The 15,327-nt window shown below is 42.6% G+C and overlaps 1 protein-coding gene across 2 annotated transcripts in view; it reads left to right on the forward strand.

Moving 5' to 3' along the window:
* rgs12b (regulator of G protein signaling 12b) overlaps positions 1-15,327 on the forward strand; it is a 207,684-nt gene that overhangs the window by 186,665 nt on the left and 5,692 nt on the right. The window contains exons 13-18 of one of the 2 annotated variants that reach the window (XM_084318962.1): positions 850-923; positions 8,238-8,364; positions 8,987-9,083; positions 9,705-9,775; positions 12,764-12,935; positions 13,258-13,830. In XM_084318962.1, coding sequence (XP_084175088.1) covers positions 850-923; positions 8,238-8,364; positions 8,987-9,083; positions 9,705-9,775; positions 12,764-12,935; positions 13,258-13,830 — 1,114 coding nt within the window. Of the gene's footprint in view, positions 1-849; positions 924-8,237; positions 8,365-8,986; positions 9,084-9,704; positions 9,776-12,763; positions 12,936-13,257; positions 13,831-15,327 lie in introns of those variants that run through there. The other variant, XM_084318963.1, reaches the window with a different exon arrangement.

Here is a 15,327-nt window from a genome sequence, read left to right on the forward strand (position 1 = left end):
CCGTGGTGAATGAGTATAGTTATAGAGTGTTCCTGTGTAATCCCAGGAAACTCCGCCAAACAGCACTTTACTGCATTTAATTATAAATCGTTTATTGAATCAATCTGAAATCAATGCTAGATTATCAGTATTATGTTTCATCATGCATGCACGGAAGGGTGGGGGGGGGGGTAGTTTTTCTATGCTTCGAGCACCACCAACGGCATACATTTCACAGTATATTACAGACACACGCTGCGATCGCGGGAAAAAACATATCGGATCAACGCAAAATTGATAATATATAGTCCTTACCTTGTCTATGATGTACTGCAAAAAGAATAATCCAATTATCTGATTGCCATTCCAAATACTGATCGCGATCGTGTGTCCAACGTTATCCACCAAAACACATGAACTCGAGTGTGCTCGAGTGTCCCCAATCCATGTGTTATAAACGTTACTCATGCCCGAGAAGGAAAACCTGGACCGGACTTCTTAGATCGACGAACAGCCCAAGCCAGAGGGTTTCCAATGATGTGCAATACCGGCTGCAAGGTGTTAGGCGGCGGTATTGGCCATTTGCGATCTCAGAGCCATTCCCAATGATAACATCAGGCTGGATGGATGAATTATGAATGGATATAGCGAATAAAAGAAATAACGATTAAAACCCGACTTTTCTCCGGTCTGCCGTCCAATGTGTTAAGAGGTTAAACATGAACTGAAGTCCTGAATTGTTGTATATTACGTATTCATATTTCTCTCTCTCTGTCTCTCTCTCTCTCTCTCTCTCTCTCTCTATCTCTCTCTCTCTCTCTATCTCTCTCTCTCACTCACTCACTCACTCACTCACTCACTCACTCACAGCCTCTAGTTCTGGACCAGGACTGTATGACTCTGTGTTCTCGGGACCTCAGACTAGAGAAACGCACTCTCTTCAGGTAAATCCATCTGGACTCAGTTTAGTGTTTGATCTTTAGTGCATGCTTTTAATTGTCTACTCTTTGTTAACCCAGCTGTTTTTCCATTCTTCTTTTGTCTTTATAATGAAGCGTCCAGCGAATATTGAATTAGATATTTCAGACTGGACTGGTGACAGCTGGTCTCCCCCGTTCTTTGCGCAAACCAATTTTGGAGAGCATTGGTGATTATGAGCAAGTGGACCCAGAGCAGTTGAATGGGCTGTCATTTAAAAAATTTAATCTCTATGACTGGTGATCACTCACAGGAAATGCAATCTATGACGGTGTGTGCTTGTTATTAAAGGTGCTGTAAGTGGGTTTTTGTTTTTGTTAAAATAAGGTGTTAAATAGCTCTACATTCCAACAGCCATCACTGATATAGAGTGTTTGGTCAGTAACATGGGTCCCCCAGTCCCTCCGCTCTGCAGTACACAGATAATACATTTTCTGGTATCCCTTCCCACTTTATCCAATCGGGAGAGAGAACCCTAGATATTTGTACTTGTAATTTCAAGAAATCTTGCCAAGCCATATTTGCTTACTGCACTGGTAGATTATTGTACTTGTTTCAAGGACACATTATCTGTCCTGATTGGATGAAGTGGGAAGGGATCCCAGAACATGTAATGTATTGTCTGCTTGCTGCAGAGCGGAGGGTCTGGGAAACCTGTGTTACTGACCAGACATTATATACCAGTGATGGCTGTCGGAGTGTAGAGCTATTATTTTAACATGTAGACCGCTTATTTTAACAAATAAAAAATACTTACAACACCTTTAACATTTAAGATTGTGGCGCAAAATACAAGCCTCATAATTTTAAATGATGATGAGTACAACCACCTTGGGATTCAAGTGGTTTGCATTTCAACTAACATTAAATGAAATCCCATTGTTTCTGGGTCCACTTCCACATATTTTCTAATGCTTTCTGTGGACCTGGGAAGTGAGGTTCCACATATTTGCTAATGCTTTCTGTAGACCTGGGGAGTGAGGTTCCACATATTTGCTAATGCTTTCTGTAGACCTGGGGAGTTAGGTTCCACCTGTGATTTCCCTGGTTGTTGTCACGCAAAACTATTGCTATTACAGCCCAACTTTATTGTGTAGGTTCGTAATCATTGAGTTATATATTATTATTGCCAAGGTTGTAGTAAACCAGCTATATGAGAAAGGTCTCCACCCCATCCTACGGTACCCTGCGAATCTTTCCATAGTTGAGGGAGAAGGAAAGAGATTCATGCTACGTTCGCTTAAGGCGGCAGAAGAATACATGAAGAATATTAAAAGTGGATGACAAGATTCATCTTTCACGGATAACTCTACAATTGCATGGACATAAAAAAAACGGCAACATACAAACTTTTGACAACATTGAGAAATAAGTAATTTGATATAAAACGCTAAACACCATATAAATATAGATTCACGGTAATATGCAGATCTCGATTTGATACCGACCATTTTGGAACATTCTAGATTTTTATACTCTATTTTTCTTACTTGAAGGCTATGAGTCATAACGGATTATTCTGGAATACACTGGATGGTTATTGTTTTAGGGCACGAGGAATGTTCTGGAACACTAAAGCATCAAACTGCAAGTAATGAGCAGCTGACAGCACTATGGAATACAATAACTTTTTCAATGATGGCCCCGTGAAATAACAATGATATGAGTCTTGGTCATGAAATAGACGTGAAGAACAACGACCACCATAACAGATTAATGATCACGCATGACGGTGGACGATCTGCATACAAGTATTTAAAATCTCCTTGTTGTTTAGATGTGTAAACATACAAAGGTATTTAAAAAATTTAAGTAGATATTCCCGGATTAGATGGGTTTTCGATATCTAATTCTAAACATCACTATTTCTTATTCTTTATTTCGTTATTCTGAAATGTTCTAACCAATAAATGTTAATAGAAGGTTTAAAAAAAAAAGAGGTTTAAATGAGTATACCAATCGAGGTATAATTTTCATTCTGTTATAATTACATTAAGGGGAGAGAGGCTTGGTCACAGGTGACATTCTATTAAATTAGAATTAAAGCATAGATCCTATGGTATACATAGGAAAGATTAGGATAAATTGCTCATTCTGGGCAGACCGGAGGTGCAGGAAAGGAAGAGGTTGTACGCGAAGGAGGTATCAAATAGGTACCTTGTACGACTCTGTAAGGGAGGGGGGGGCAGGTTTCTTTTTGTATACTGTATATGTATGTTTTTATGCTCGGCTCTCAACAGGACCTCAACGGTGGGATATAAATCCATTGTGAATTCGCACTCCAGAAATATTACCAACAAATACAAATCAATATGTATAGATTATGGCTAGTTTGAATATAATGATCTGGAACACTGGGGGAATAAATAATCAACATAAACGCAAAAGCGTGCTCACATTGATGAAAAACAAACAGGTTGATGTGGCTCTCTTAAGCGAAACGCACATTTTAGTGGGAGACAAAGCTACGTTAGCGGACAACACATACCATAACATTAGTCACTCTTCCTTTGGAACGAGAACCCGTGGAGTTGCTATAGTCGTGAAACGGAAATTGAATATTGAATTGAAGGGAGTATGGTCTGATGCAGATGGTCGGATAACCATAGCTAAGATTATATACAAGAATAGGAAAATAGCGTTGGTAGCGGTATATGCCCCAAATCTATACGAAAATAATTTCTACACTGCACTCACTAGGGAAATGTTAAACCTTCCAGAATACTCATTTATAATTGGTGCGGATTTTAATGCCATTTGGGACCGTGGGTTGGATAAATCTTATCCCAACTTTTCCAACGAACAAAAAAAGTCATCTAATGCGTTAAAGGATTGGGCAAAGAATACAGGTGTAAATGATCTATGGCGATCACTTAACCCCACGACCCGGAAGTACTCTTGTCGATCAGCAAGACATAAAACACTCTCCAGAATAGATTATGTTTTCGCAACACCGAGACTATTTGATAACTATGAAGTGGAGATGGTACCCAATGCACTATCAGATCACTGTTATTTACTCCTAAAAGGATCATTTGGTGTACTATCATCCCGAGCCCCAAGATGGCGCTTTAACACAACACTGCTGAATAACAAGGAATTCATTACACAACTCAAAGAAGCTCTTTCAGTATTCCTACCAGAGAATGTGAACTCGGTGCCGGACCCTAGAATATTATGGATGTCGGTAAAGGGAATGATCAAGGATTTCACGGATAGCTTTTCATCCAAAATACGCAAGAATCGATGCTCAAAACTGACGGAATTAGAAACGCTCTACTCTACATTATTTACTTCTTTACAATATAACGACTCGGCTCGACTGGAATCTCAAGATAATTTACTAAAAATAGAGATTAACGCCATTTACAGACAACAATCTGAAGTACAAATACGTAGCACAAGACAACAGCATTACTCTCAAGGTTCCAAACCAAGTCACCTACTAGCTACGCGATTAAGAGTTAACGCAAAATTTGCAGATATAACCTCCATTAAAGCACAACAAGGACTTGTAACAGACACCAAAGAAATAAACACGACATTCAAAGAATTCTACTCCAACTTGTATAAATCAGAAACGACCTTCGATCAAAACAAAATGGACACATATCTTAATCAAATTAACCTCCCCAAACTTTCAGAGGATGATGCTAAACAGTTAGAAACACCAATCACACTAGAGGAACTCAGGAAGGCCATATCCTAAATGCAAAGTGGTAGGGCTCCTGGAAGAGACGGTATCCCACCAGAAATGTACCTCTCATGTTGGGACATAATTGGACCCCTATTACTTAATATGATTTTATACTCAGTCAAGGAGGGGAACTTTCATAAGAACGACAATATTGCACTCATAACAATCCTCCTTAAAAAAAGACAAAGACCCCACCGAGTGCGGTAGTTATAGACCCGTAAGCCTCCTCGGAACCGATATCAAACTGTTCTCTAAGGTATTAGCCATCAGACTTCAAAAGCATATGACGTCTTTAGTTCATCCGGATCAAACTGGCTTCATAAGAAACCGTTTGATCACTGACAACATAAGACGATTACTATACGTACTAGATGCCAGCAAGGACGACACCACACCCAAGGCGATGCTGTCCCTGGATGCAATGAAAGCTTTTGATAGGCTGGAATGGTCGTATCTATGGGCAGTATTAGAAAGGATGGGGTTAGGAAAAGGATTCATTGATATGATTAAAGTATTATACAAAGACCCATCGGCCATGATTACAACAGGTATAATCACCTCCGGAATATTTCCGGTATCACGCTCTTCTAGACAGGGTTGCCCTCTTAGTCCCGGACTATTCGATTTATCACTAGAACCTTTAGCACAATATATAAGACAATCCCAACTCATAGAACCAATCGTAATCAAGGGCACACAACACAAAATTAGTCTATATGCAGACGACGTAATACTGTTCATGCAAAACCCTAACACCGCAATGCCTCATCTTCTCAAGTTGATTAATGACTTTGGCGACCTATCAGGATTTAAAATAAACTGGCCAAAGTCGGCTTTCCTTCCACTGAACGCCCCTGCAGAGAATACAAGTCTTCCAGAAGAAATACCAATGGTTAAACACTTTAGATGCTTGGGAGTTGAAGTATTCCCTACCATAAGCCAAACGGTGAAACACAATTACATAGAAATCCAAAATAAAATAAAATACAACCTTGACAGGTGGTCAAAACTTAAAAACTCAGTACAGGCACGGGTTTCAATAGTTAAGATAGATGTCTTACCTAGAATCAACTTCATCAGCTCAATGCTTCCGTTACCCCCTCCAGATGGTTACTGGAAAAAATTACACTCTTCCGCATATAAATTTATTTGGAATAACAAACCACCACGTATAAAAATATCCACTGCACAGAGAAACAAAGCCGACGGAGGGATGGCAATCCCAAATTTTTTCCACTATTTTAAGGCGTACACTTTAAGACCACTGACAACCTGGTTTGAACCCCAAGCATCAGTATCCTGGAGAAATTTAGAAGTAAATATAGTAGCACCACAGAGACTGCAGGACATAGTATACACCAAAATATCAATTAAGCAATGCGAACTGAAATTTGGCCCCATAATTACACATGCGATCCGGATATGGCGTGAAACACAAAATAAATATTCTAATCCACATAAATGGCATAATCATACTCCCTTATTCAATAACAATGCACTCCTGATTAGAAAACGACCTATAAGATTCCCTAGATGGGAAAAGCAAGGCATACATACATTAGGAGATGTTTTTAATAAACAGGGTATTTGTAGCTATGATGAAATAGAAAAAAAATGTATCTCACCGGTTCCACATTTCCAAATTTTTACGCACAATTATTGTTATGTTTGAAGACTCACGGTGTTCCATTAAGGATACCAATTGCACACCACAGATACCACAAATGTTTCTATGAAAGAGAGACATCGAGAGGTTTTGTATCAGATTTTTTTTTTTTTTTTTTTTACTTTGACCAGTCAGCTGGTTCTTTTTAGCGTTTATCGCTTTTTCTGGTCAAGCATGACCGACAGAAACAGGTTGAATAGGATATAGATCGGGGGAAAGACACTCTGAGAAAATACGGCGAGTCCGGGAGTCGAACTCGTGTACCCCAGATCCGTGACACGCACGGTTGTCCCCGACGCCGCAATAGCGCCGAGATACGTGGTGAGCTACTGGAGCTCCCTTGTATCAGATTTTTATCATCAATTACTAACGGCTTCGTATGAAACCCTCCACCTAGACTCTGTTTGGAGGAGGGATATACCAGACCTAGAAAAAGATTTTGATTGGCAAGAAGCCTGGGCAAATGTTCGACTTGCATCAAGGAACCCGGACCATCAACAAATCAATCTTAACTATATTCATAGGACATACTTGACTCCTATAAGACTGAACAGAATGGGTCTTAAACAAGACTCCAAATGCTCCTTATGTACAAATGGGGACGAGGGGACATTTATGCACATGTATTGGGACTGCCCACCAGTTAAGATATTCTGGGAAGAAGTGACCCAGCAATTATCAAATCTCTTAATTCTGAATATACCTGTACACCTCTCTATATTACTGCTGAATGATGTTTTTGAATATGCAGTACCTATACAGCAAAAGAGATTGGTTTTATCTGGTATTACAGTGGCTAAAAAACTGATAGCATCACGATGGTTTCAACCGGAAAGAATGTGCCGAAAGGTCTGGATTCTTACATATCTCTATGTGATTTATCTAGAAATATCTACAGCAAGAATTTTGGGTCTCAATGAATCCAAATTGACAATGTGGTTAGAAGTGGTGGAGAGGGGGGGGCAGGTGGCACACGGAGATTACGTTCGTCACCAACACCGGGAGACACTAGGATTCGCCTGTTCGAATCCAGCTCCCGGCGTTGCTATCAGCTTGGCTGTCCTCTCACGCTGATACAATTGGCTGTATCAGGGGGTGGGAAGCTGAAGGGTGGGTCCTGGGCGTTGTGGACAGCGACCCCTACAGTTCGGTCGGGGCGCCTGCTCAGCGAGGGTTGGATCTGAGGAGAGATAGTGTGGCCTCCCACACGCCACACTCTCCCCGGTGAGAACCTGCGCGGCCAGGTTGGCCTGCCCCAGGCTGCACATGCGTCGGAGGAAAGCATGTGACAGTCTCCGGTCTCCCAGACCAACAGTAGGGGAAAGTACGCAACAACCAGGAAGGGTGGGATGGGAGAAAAATCGGGAAAAAGGAGGGGAAGAAAGATAAAAAAAAAAAAAAAGTGGTGGAGAGAATAAAAGCTAGCATTTAATGGTAGTGTCTGGTTAGGAGCGAAGGATAATGGATGGATTATCCATTGGGGGGTCCAGGGCGGGGGGTGCGAGCAAGAGCATATGTGTGTAGGGGAATAGATAGCAGGTATTAGGGGTATATCTTGTATAAGACATTTATCCAAACGGTGAGTTAACTGATGTACACTGTTTTACAATGCTTGTATATCTAATCGTGTGTTGTCATGTTTGTTTATGTGTTTGTTTAAAAAATAATAAAAAAATAAAATACAAAAAAAATATTATTATTGCCAATAAAGGCAAATGTTTTAACTTAATATAGTACTACAATACCCATACCTTGGCAATCTTCGAGCAATCACAAGAGTACAAACTTCTCTGAGTTTACTCACTCAAGACTGATCTTCAAATGCTGAGGCATATGGGTACTGTAGTAGTTATCACGTGATTCACCAGGTCGATGGGCTTAAATGTTTACGTTTGAGTTTTACTGTGTTTACTGCAGGCTGGATCTGGTCCCTATCAACCGATCGGTGGGTCTGAAGGCCAAGCCCACCAAGCCTGTGACCGAGGTCCTCAGACCTGTGGTGGCCAAGTACGGTCTGCACATCTCCGACCTGGTGGCACGCATCGTGAGTTAAGACAGAGACAGGCATTTTAACTGTGTGTGTGTGTGTGAGAGAGGGAGAGAGAGAGAGAGAGGGAGAGAAAGAAAATAAAAAAGGAGAGGGAGAAAGAAAATTAAAAAGGAGAGAGAAAATTAAAAAGAAAGAAAGAGAGGGAAAGAGAATAGAAAAAGAAAGAAAGAGGGGAAGAGAAAGAAAGAGAGGGAAAGAGAAAAGAAAAAGAAAGAGGGAAAGAGAAAAGGAGAGGGAGGGGGGGCTTTGGAGGTAGGTTGCCTCCGCCGTCGGTGTGTGAGTGAATGGGTAAAAATGTGAGGAACTAATTGTAAAGCGCTTTGGATAAAAGCGCTATATAAATGCAGCCATTTAGAGAGAGAGAGAGAGGAAATGGTCATTCTAATTTTGTGTGTGTGTGTGTGTGTGTGTGTGTGTGTGTGTGTGTGTGTGTGTGTGTGTGTGTGTGTGTGTGTGTGTGTGTGTTTCTGTGTGTGTGTGTGTGTGTGTGTGTGTGTGTGTGTGTGTGTGTGTGTGTGTGTGTGTGTGTGTGTGTGTGTGTGTGTGTGTGTGTGTGTGTGTGTGTGTGTGTGTGTGTGTGTGTGTGTGTGTGTGTGTGTGTGTGTGTGTGGTGCAGAATGGTGAGTCAGAGCCACTAGATCTCGGTCTTCCTATCTCCAACCTGGATGGACTCAGAGTGGTGTTAGACTTAGCGGATCACGCTCCTGGTAAAGGTAAGAAACACACACACACTCCTGCTTTCACTACCATCAATAAACACATTGTAACTGCTGCCTGTTTTCAAAACACACTGACCTTTGTGCTGTTTGTACCTCTTCAATCCTTCAGACAAGGATCATATTCATAGTATTCTCATGATGTGTCATGCCAGTATTGCGCAATACCATCAACGCAGCCCATCGGCTCCGGCCGTCATTTGGTTAACACACAGAGAAGCTGGCAAGGAGGCCTTATTTAGTAATGTGACACATTGCTGGTTCCAGATTTATTCAAGCTCCTTTCAGCCATCAATTTGCTGGCACGTCCCCCGGAATCATGTCCTGCTTTTGTTGCTAGGCAGCGCAGAAGAAGAGCACAGCTCAGCTGTTACAGATGGTGCCGAAGCTGATGCTAGAACCTTTAGACAAGTGTTACTGTTTTACTGTTTGGAGCGAAGTGCTTCCAGTCTATGGAAAATCAATGTTCGACTTTCCGTTGAGGTGCAGGCCAGTCTCCTAGCAACCTTGGCCTTAAGACTTTTCGAACGGACTTGCTTGGTTGATTATCTTAAGTCTTGTTTATTGTCAACATTTAAACGTATCATTCCCCTCTACTTCACTACATTCACCTAACAGACAAGCAGAAAGCCGGCCCTTCATCCAAGAGCCATGTCCCGCCCTCCACGAGCAGGAACCAATCGGCACCAGTAAGAACTCTTCCTTACCTCCTTCCTGTTTCCTCTCTCTCTGGAATGTTCTATAATAACGCACCGAATGTATCTACTTCTTGGATGATCACGTCACGCTACTAAGTGTCTCTCTTGCCCATGTCTTTTTGCAATGCGTTAAACGTGCACAGATGTATAATTTGTGTGTGTGTGTGGGGAGGGATTGAGTTTGATGTGGTTGTGTATGTGCATCGCTGGGCAGTCAATTGCCCTGTCACACTTTCCAGGTGTTTGTATTGTCCTGTTGATGTGGTCTGCCTGTGGCTGAACGCAATGTTAACTTTCCTCCTTGGTTTTCTGGTTCACCTTCCTAACACCCCCCACTGCACAGGGGGTACAAGCCCAGCCAAAGAGAGCCTTCGCTGCGTTTAGACCAATATGTTTTCATTGTAAACCGCAGAAGATTTTCTACGTTTACACCTAGCGTCCACACAGCAGCGCTTTAGGAAACGCTGCCAACCCTGTCTTTGTTTGCCAAAGCCAGGGTTGCGTGGCAGTGTGAATAGGCGGAGATGGAGATCGGGAAAGTGATGATGCAGGCGCCCACTCTCGCTTCCAAAAACAATGCCATGTGCAGCGCACCGATAGAAAATATTGTATCTATAATATCTTAGTAAACATTATATGCCCACAACGATGGGACTTCTAATTGACCATATTAATTTCACCACACAGCATAAACACCCACTGGATGTGCATTACAGTGATAATGCTCGTCATCAATCATCCGTATTGATCATGCATTACAGTGATAATGCTTGTCATCAATCATCCGTATTGATCATCAACACTACTCTGAGAATGGCAATAAAAGAGCATACCTTTCCGTTAATTTGTCTGAAAAAGCCCACAAAACATGGAGCCATCGGCCTCTTTCTGCTTCATAATGTTATTCTCGGGGGTCTTTCTTGGGCAGTATTGTATTTGATAATCCATGACCAGCCAGTCCTTTGATAATCGCCAGCCTGTTGATTCTTTGGCCAGTAAAGGTCCGACACGTCTTTTTTACATGTCACTAGTTTTCCACCATGTTGCCTACTTGATCACTTGCGCTAAACTCAAACAGCCTGTATTCAGGACAGCTTCACTGTGTGTTGTTACACCTTCAATTAATGTTCCCCATTGTCAGTTTACATGAGCACTCGCATGCCCAGTGTACGGGAAAGGTCTTGTGATGCGTTTTCAGGAGAGCAGTATGGATCTTTTCTGGGGCGACGCTAAAAATGCTTGTGTAGATGGAGATAATTTTTCCCCCTCTCTAAATCAAAGTCATATTAGTCTAAACGTAACCTGAGTGTCAGAACCTGTAGTAACTTGGTAGGAGAGGTCTTGTGTTGTCATAATGCCGTTGACGACTAACTGGAATGGTCAATTGTTGCTATCTTTATTGTTGACTTAAAATGGACTATTTCCTCTGTATTCTGGTCTGTAGTGTGGTAAGGAGCAGTGGAATAGTTGTGTTTGGTGCCGTGGATGTGTGCTAAGCCTCAGCCTACGTGTATTGGGCTTAGAATGCTGTTGCAGCTGAATTTACATGTTGGACATTTTGGCCTTAAATTGTTGGATGTTTTGAATGGAACATACATTTATTTATAATTCATCAAACAAGAAGCAATTGTTATGACTTTGACCATTGATGTTTAGTGATACATCACTCCAACACATTTCATCATGGTTCCCGTCCATGTACCGTAGATAGTGTCTCACAGTCGCTACCAGTTCCCATCAGACTGGCCCCCTTCTCCCCATCACTAAAATAGCCCTCATCCTTACAGTTTGTCCTTACTCCCTATTGGTACAAATGGTCCCCAATATTACAACTAATATCTCATCGTCCAATCATTACAACTAGTCCTCATCGTTACAACTAGTCCCTGTGGTTAGAATTAGTCCTATTGTTATAACTGGTCTCCATAACCATTATTAGAACTAGACCCCATCGTCACAACCAGGGTTTCCAGAAAGCGGTGCCGATCCAGGTGTCCTGAAAGATTTCCATGTCCTGATCAAATATTATCTATGTTTATTGAGCTTATTGCAATAAGGTTATACCCAATGCTTAGTGCGTATTGTCAATAAAAACAACTGTTGTGACACACTTCTGTTCAAACTTAGACTCCCGCCTCACCGGACTTCTGTTTGAGCAAGATTTCTGTGGCAAAAACAAGCACTTTTAGTGAATACAGACTTCAAATTGGTTTTCCTGTTAAAAGATACTGTAATTACCAGATAACGAAAACCCTGGTTACAACTATTCCTCATCGTTACAACTAGTCCCCATCATTATACTGTAGCTAGTCCCATCATTATAGCTAGTCTCTATTGTTAGAACTAGTCCCCATCCTTAGAACTAGTCCCCATCCTTAGAACTAGTCCCCACCATTATAGCTAGTCCCCATCATTATAGCTAGTCTCTATTGTTATAGCTAGTCCCCATCGTTATAGCTAGTCTCTATTGTTAGAACCAGTCCCCATCGTTAGAACTAGTCTAGTCCCCATCGTTATAGCTAGTCCCCCTTCTTAGAACTAGTCCCCCTTCTTAGAACTAGTCCCCATTGTTACAACTAGCACATCATTATAATGAATCCCTACTGTTGCAACTAGTCCCTATTATTAGAACTAGTCCCCATTGTTACAGTACAACTAGTCTCCATTATTACAACTAGTCCCCATTGTTACAGTACAACTAGTCTCCATTATTACAACTAGTCCCCATTATTACAACTAGTCCCCATTATTACAACTAGTCCCCATTGTTACAACTAGTCATCATCATTACAACTAGTCCCCATCATTACAACTAGTCTCCATTGTTACAACTATATCATTACTACTTGTCTCCATCAACTTGGCCCTGACTTCCCTGCCATTCCAACTCGTCCCCATGCGTATTGCGTACACCATCACCGCCATCCTTCCCCCGGCAAGCCCTTTAACGCCCGACTCCGCTCTCCTTGTGGCCCCCAGGGGGAGGACAGGCCGTCAGGGAGAGCCGGCTCAGCCCATCCCCACGGGGAGAACGGCAAGGCTGGCCCCGGCCCTGACATGAGCACCCGGCCCCTTCCCAACCACTCTGTCTCTCTCCATAAGGCTCCGGAAAAGAGAAAGCAGAAAAAGATTAATATAGACGAAGCTGAAGGTAAAGAAAAAAACCCTCTCTCCTCTTATCTCTTCCTGTTGTTTATCTCTCTTTCCTCCTCCTGCCCTCTAGCTGTGCTGCTCTTGTCACACTAACTCCTGCCTGTTCTCAGTACTGCAGAAGCAGCACCCCTACTAGCCAGTTTCTGTATGTAGCTTTGACCTGTCTAACTGGTTGATTTACACCCACACCTCCTCTGCATGATTTATGAATTATAATACACATGTTGTATTGTCGCTTTTGGAATGTGGGGGGACATTTATTTGTTTGTGTTTGTGTGTGTGTATTTTCGCACATACTTTGTGTGTGTGTGTGTCCTCAGAGTTCTTCAACCTCATATCCAAAGCTCAGAGCAACCGAGCAGACGATCAGCGAGGTCTGCTAAACAAGAGTGACCTGCAACTCCCAGAATTCCTTCGCCTGTTGCCGCCAGTGACCAACCGGGCTCCTCCTCCTACCTATGACCCCGAACCCACTTGCTCCACCCCCAACTCCCGTAACCCTGACAATGGCAGCTTCCCAAGCAGCAATCGCCGGGGCAAACACAAGGAAAACGACAGAGGAGGAGGAGGAGGCGGGAGCTCCTCCCACTTGCTCAACGTAAGCCACCAATCCCAGAGCTTAGACTCGTCACTGGGCACTGGGGGAGACGGGGGCAGGAGACTGAGGCCACCTCCCCCCTTCCCTGGCGCTCTGTCTCCCATCCACCCATCCCAGGGCTCCCAGCCGGAGGAGGACACCTTGTCTGATCTGACTCTAGTGGGAGAGGGAGACATTAACAGCCCCTGCCTCACCTACGTACCCCCCTCGGCCTTGTCCTCCAAACCACATCCCCACCCCCGACCCCAACAACAACAACAACAACAACAAACGCACGACGGCTGGTCCAGCTCAGGTACTTCCCCTGTGTGAACTCTGAACTGTTTGACCTTTGAACTTTTGACCTTTCCCTCCTACCTACACATGGGTCATATCCACTTCCCCCAAGCAACTCAGGACGAAGCAAACAGGGGGAGTGGAAAGCCACTAGACTGACCCAGGGTCAGTTTTACGTCCCCTCTCTGGTTGAGGTCAGACCTGAGGGAGGGAGAACTGATCCCTAGTTTTTGGTTCTGTTCAGCTGCTTCCAGAATGCATCCTGCTCCCTTCAATTCATTGAGTATGTTTACATGCAGCACATTGATATTTATCTTGCGTCTTCATTTGTAAATGCTGTAGCCTATTCTCTTTACGAGCTCATATCCCAACTATGATAAATCCAGATGTATTAGCTGGGATATGTAGATTTTACCTATGATACCAAGGTATGTATTCACCTTAATCCGTTTACTGTTGGGTTTTATGTTTGTGTGAGTTCCATTTCCAATCAAGGATGTAAATGTTGCTAACTCATTAGCCTTGGACTCGTACTTGTCAGTCCAGGCTAGTGCATACTTGTTCTCACTAGCAAAGATTTTAGTATGTTTCCTGTATTAAATGTACTCATGTACAGTATACGAGCGTATTCATGATTCAGATATGAAGATATTCTGACTTAAGACCTTAACCAGGATATACTCTAGTATCCCCAATAATGTGCATGGAAACACACTCACTGAAATTAGCGCTAACCCTAAGCTTTTGTAATGGACAGATTTTAGAATCTTAACAGAAACAGATTCCATCTCCAAGGTTATACTGTAATTACTATTTTATCAAGAGATGTTTCTAAAGAAGAAAAATAAAAGCACGTCATCTTGATGGCGGTAACAGTGATGTTAGCGGAGAAGGTGTCACTTTTGACGCGCAGCAGGCACGGATTAATCCTCCGTCCTGTAACGGCCCTGACCGGGGTTCTGACGAACATCCGCCGTTAGAGAGAGACTAACTGAAAAGCATGTTCACATCTCCTCTTCACTTCTAATTGGAGAGGTCGCATCCATTCCCATTTCAGCGCCGTCATACGGACACAAAGGATGCATTCAGTGAAAGTTTGAACAAAACTTGTAACTAGTTTCCTAGCGTGCTGTCTGGTGATCTTCTTCCACGCTTGTGTGAAGACAGACTTGTCTTGCAGTGGATATCTTTTTTTCTTTTCTTTCCCGGAGACCATAATTCAAGGAATAGCACAAGACCAGTGTGAAGAGTTGTTGACGACCAGGTGCCAAGCCCCCCCTCCTTAACCCTCCCAAGTGTACAGAATCTAATAATGCACTTTAGAGTTTTTCTTCTCTCTATAGAACTGTGTTTTTTTTACCCTCCTATCTCCCTTATGCTTTGAACTACATAGGACTGGGTTCTTAATTAAAAAGGCTCAGACGGAAAAAGGACTGATGACACTTGCTAACAATCACTAGATATTCCAAATTCCAGAAATGGCATGGAGTGTTGGGTAGTAACTCGAAGCAATATT

The sequence above is a fragment of the Notolepis coatsorum genome (assembly GCF_963971535.1).
Source record: "Notolepis coatsorum genome assembly, chromosome: 7".
Lineage (NCBI taxonomy): Eukaryota > Metazoa > Chordata > Actinopteri > Aulopiformes > Paralepididae > Notolepis > Notolepis coatsorum.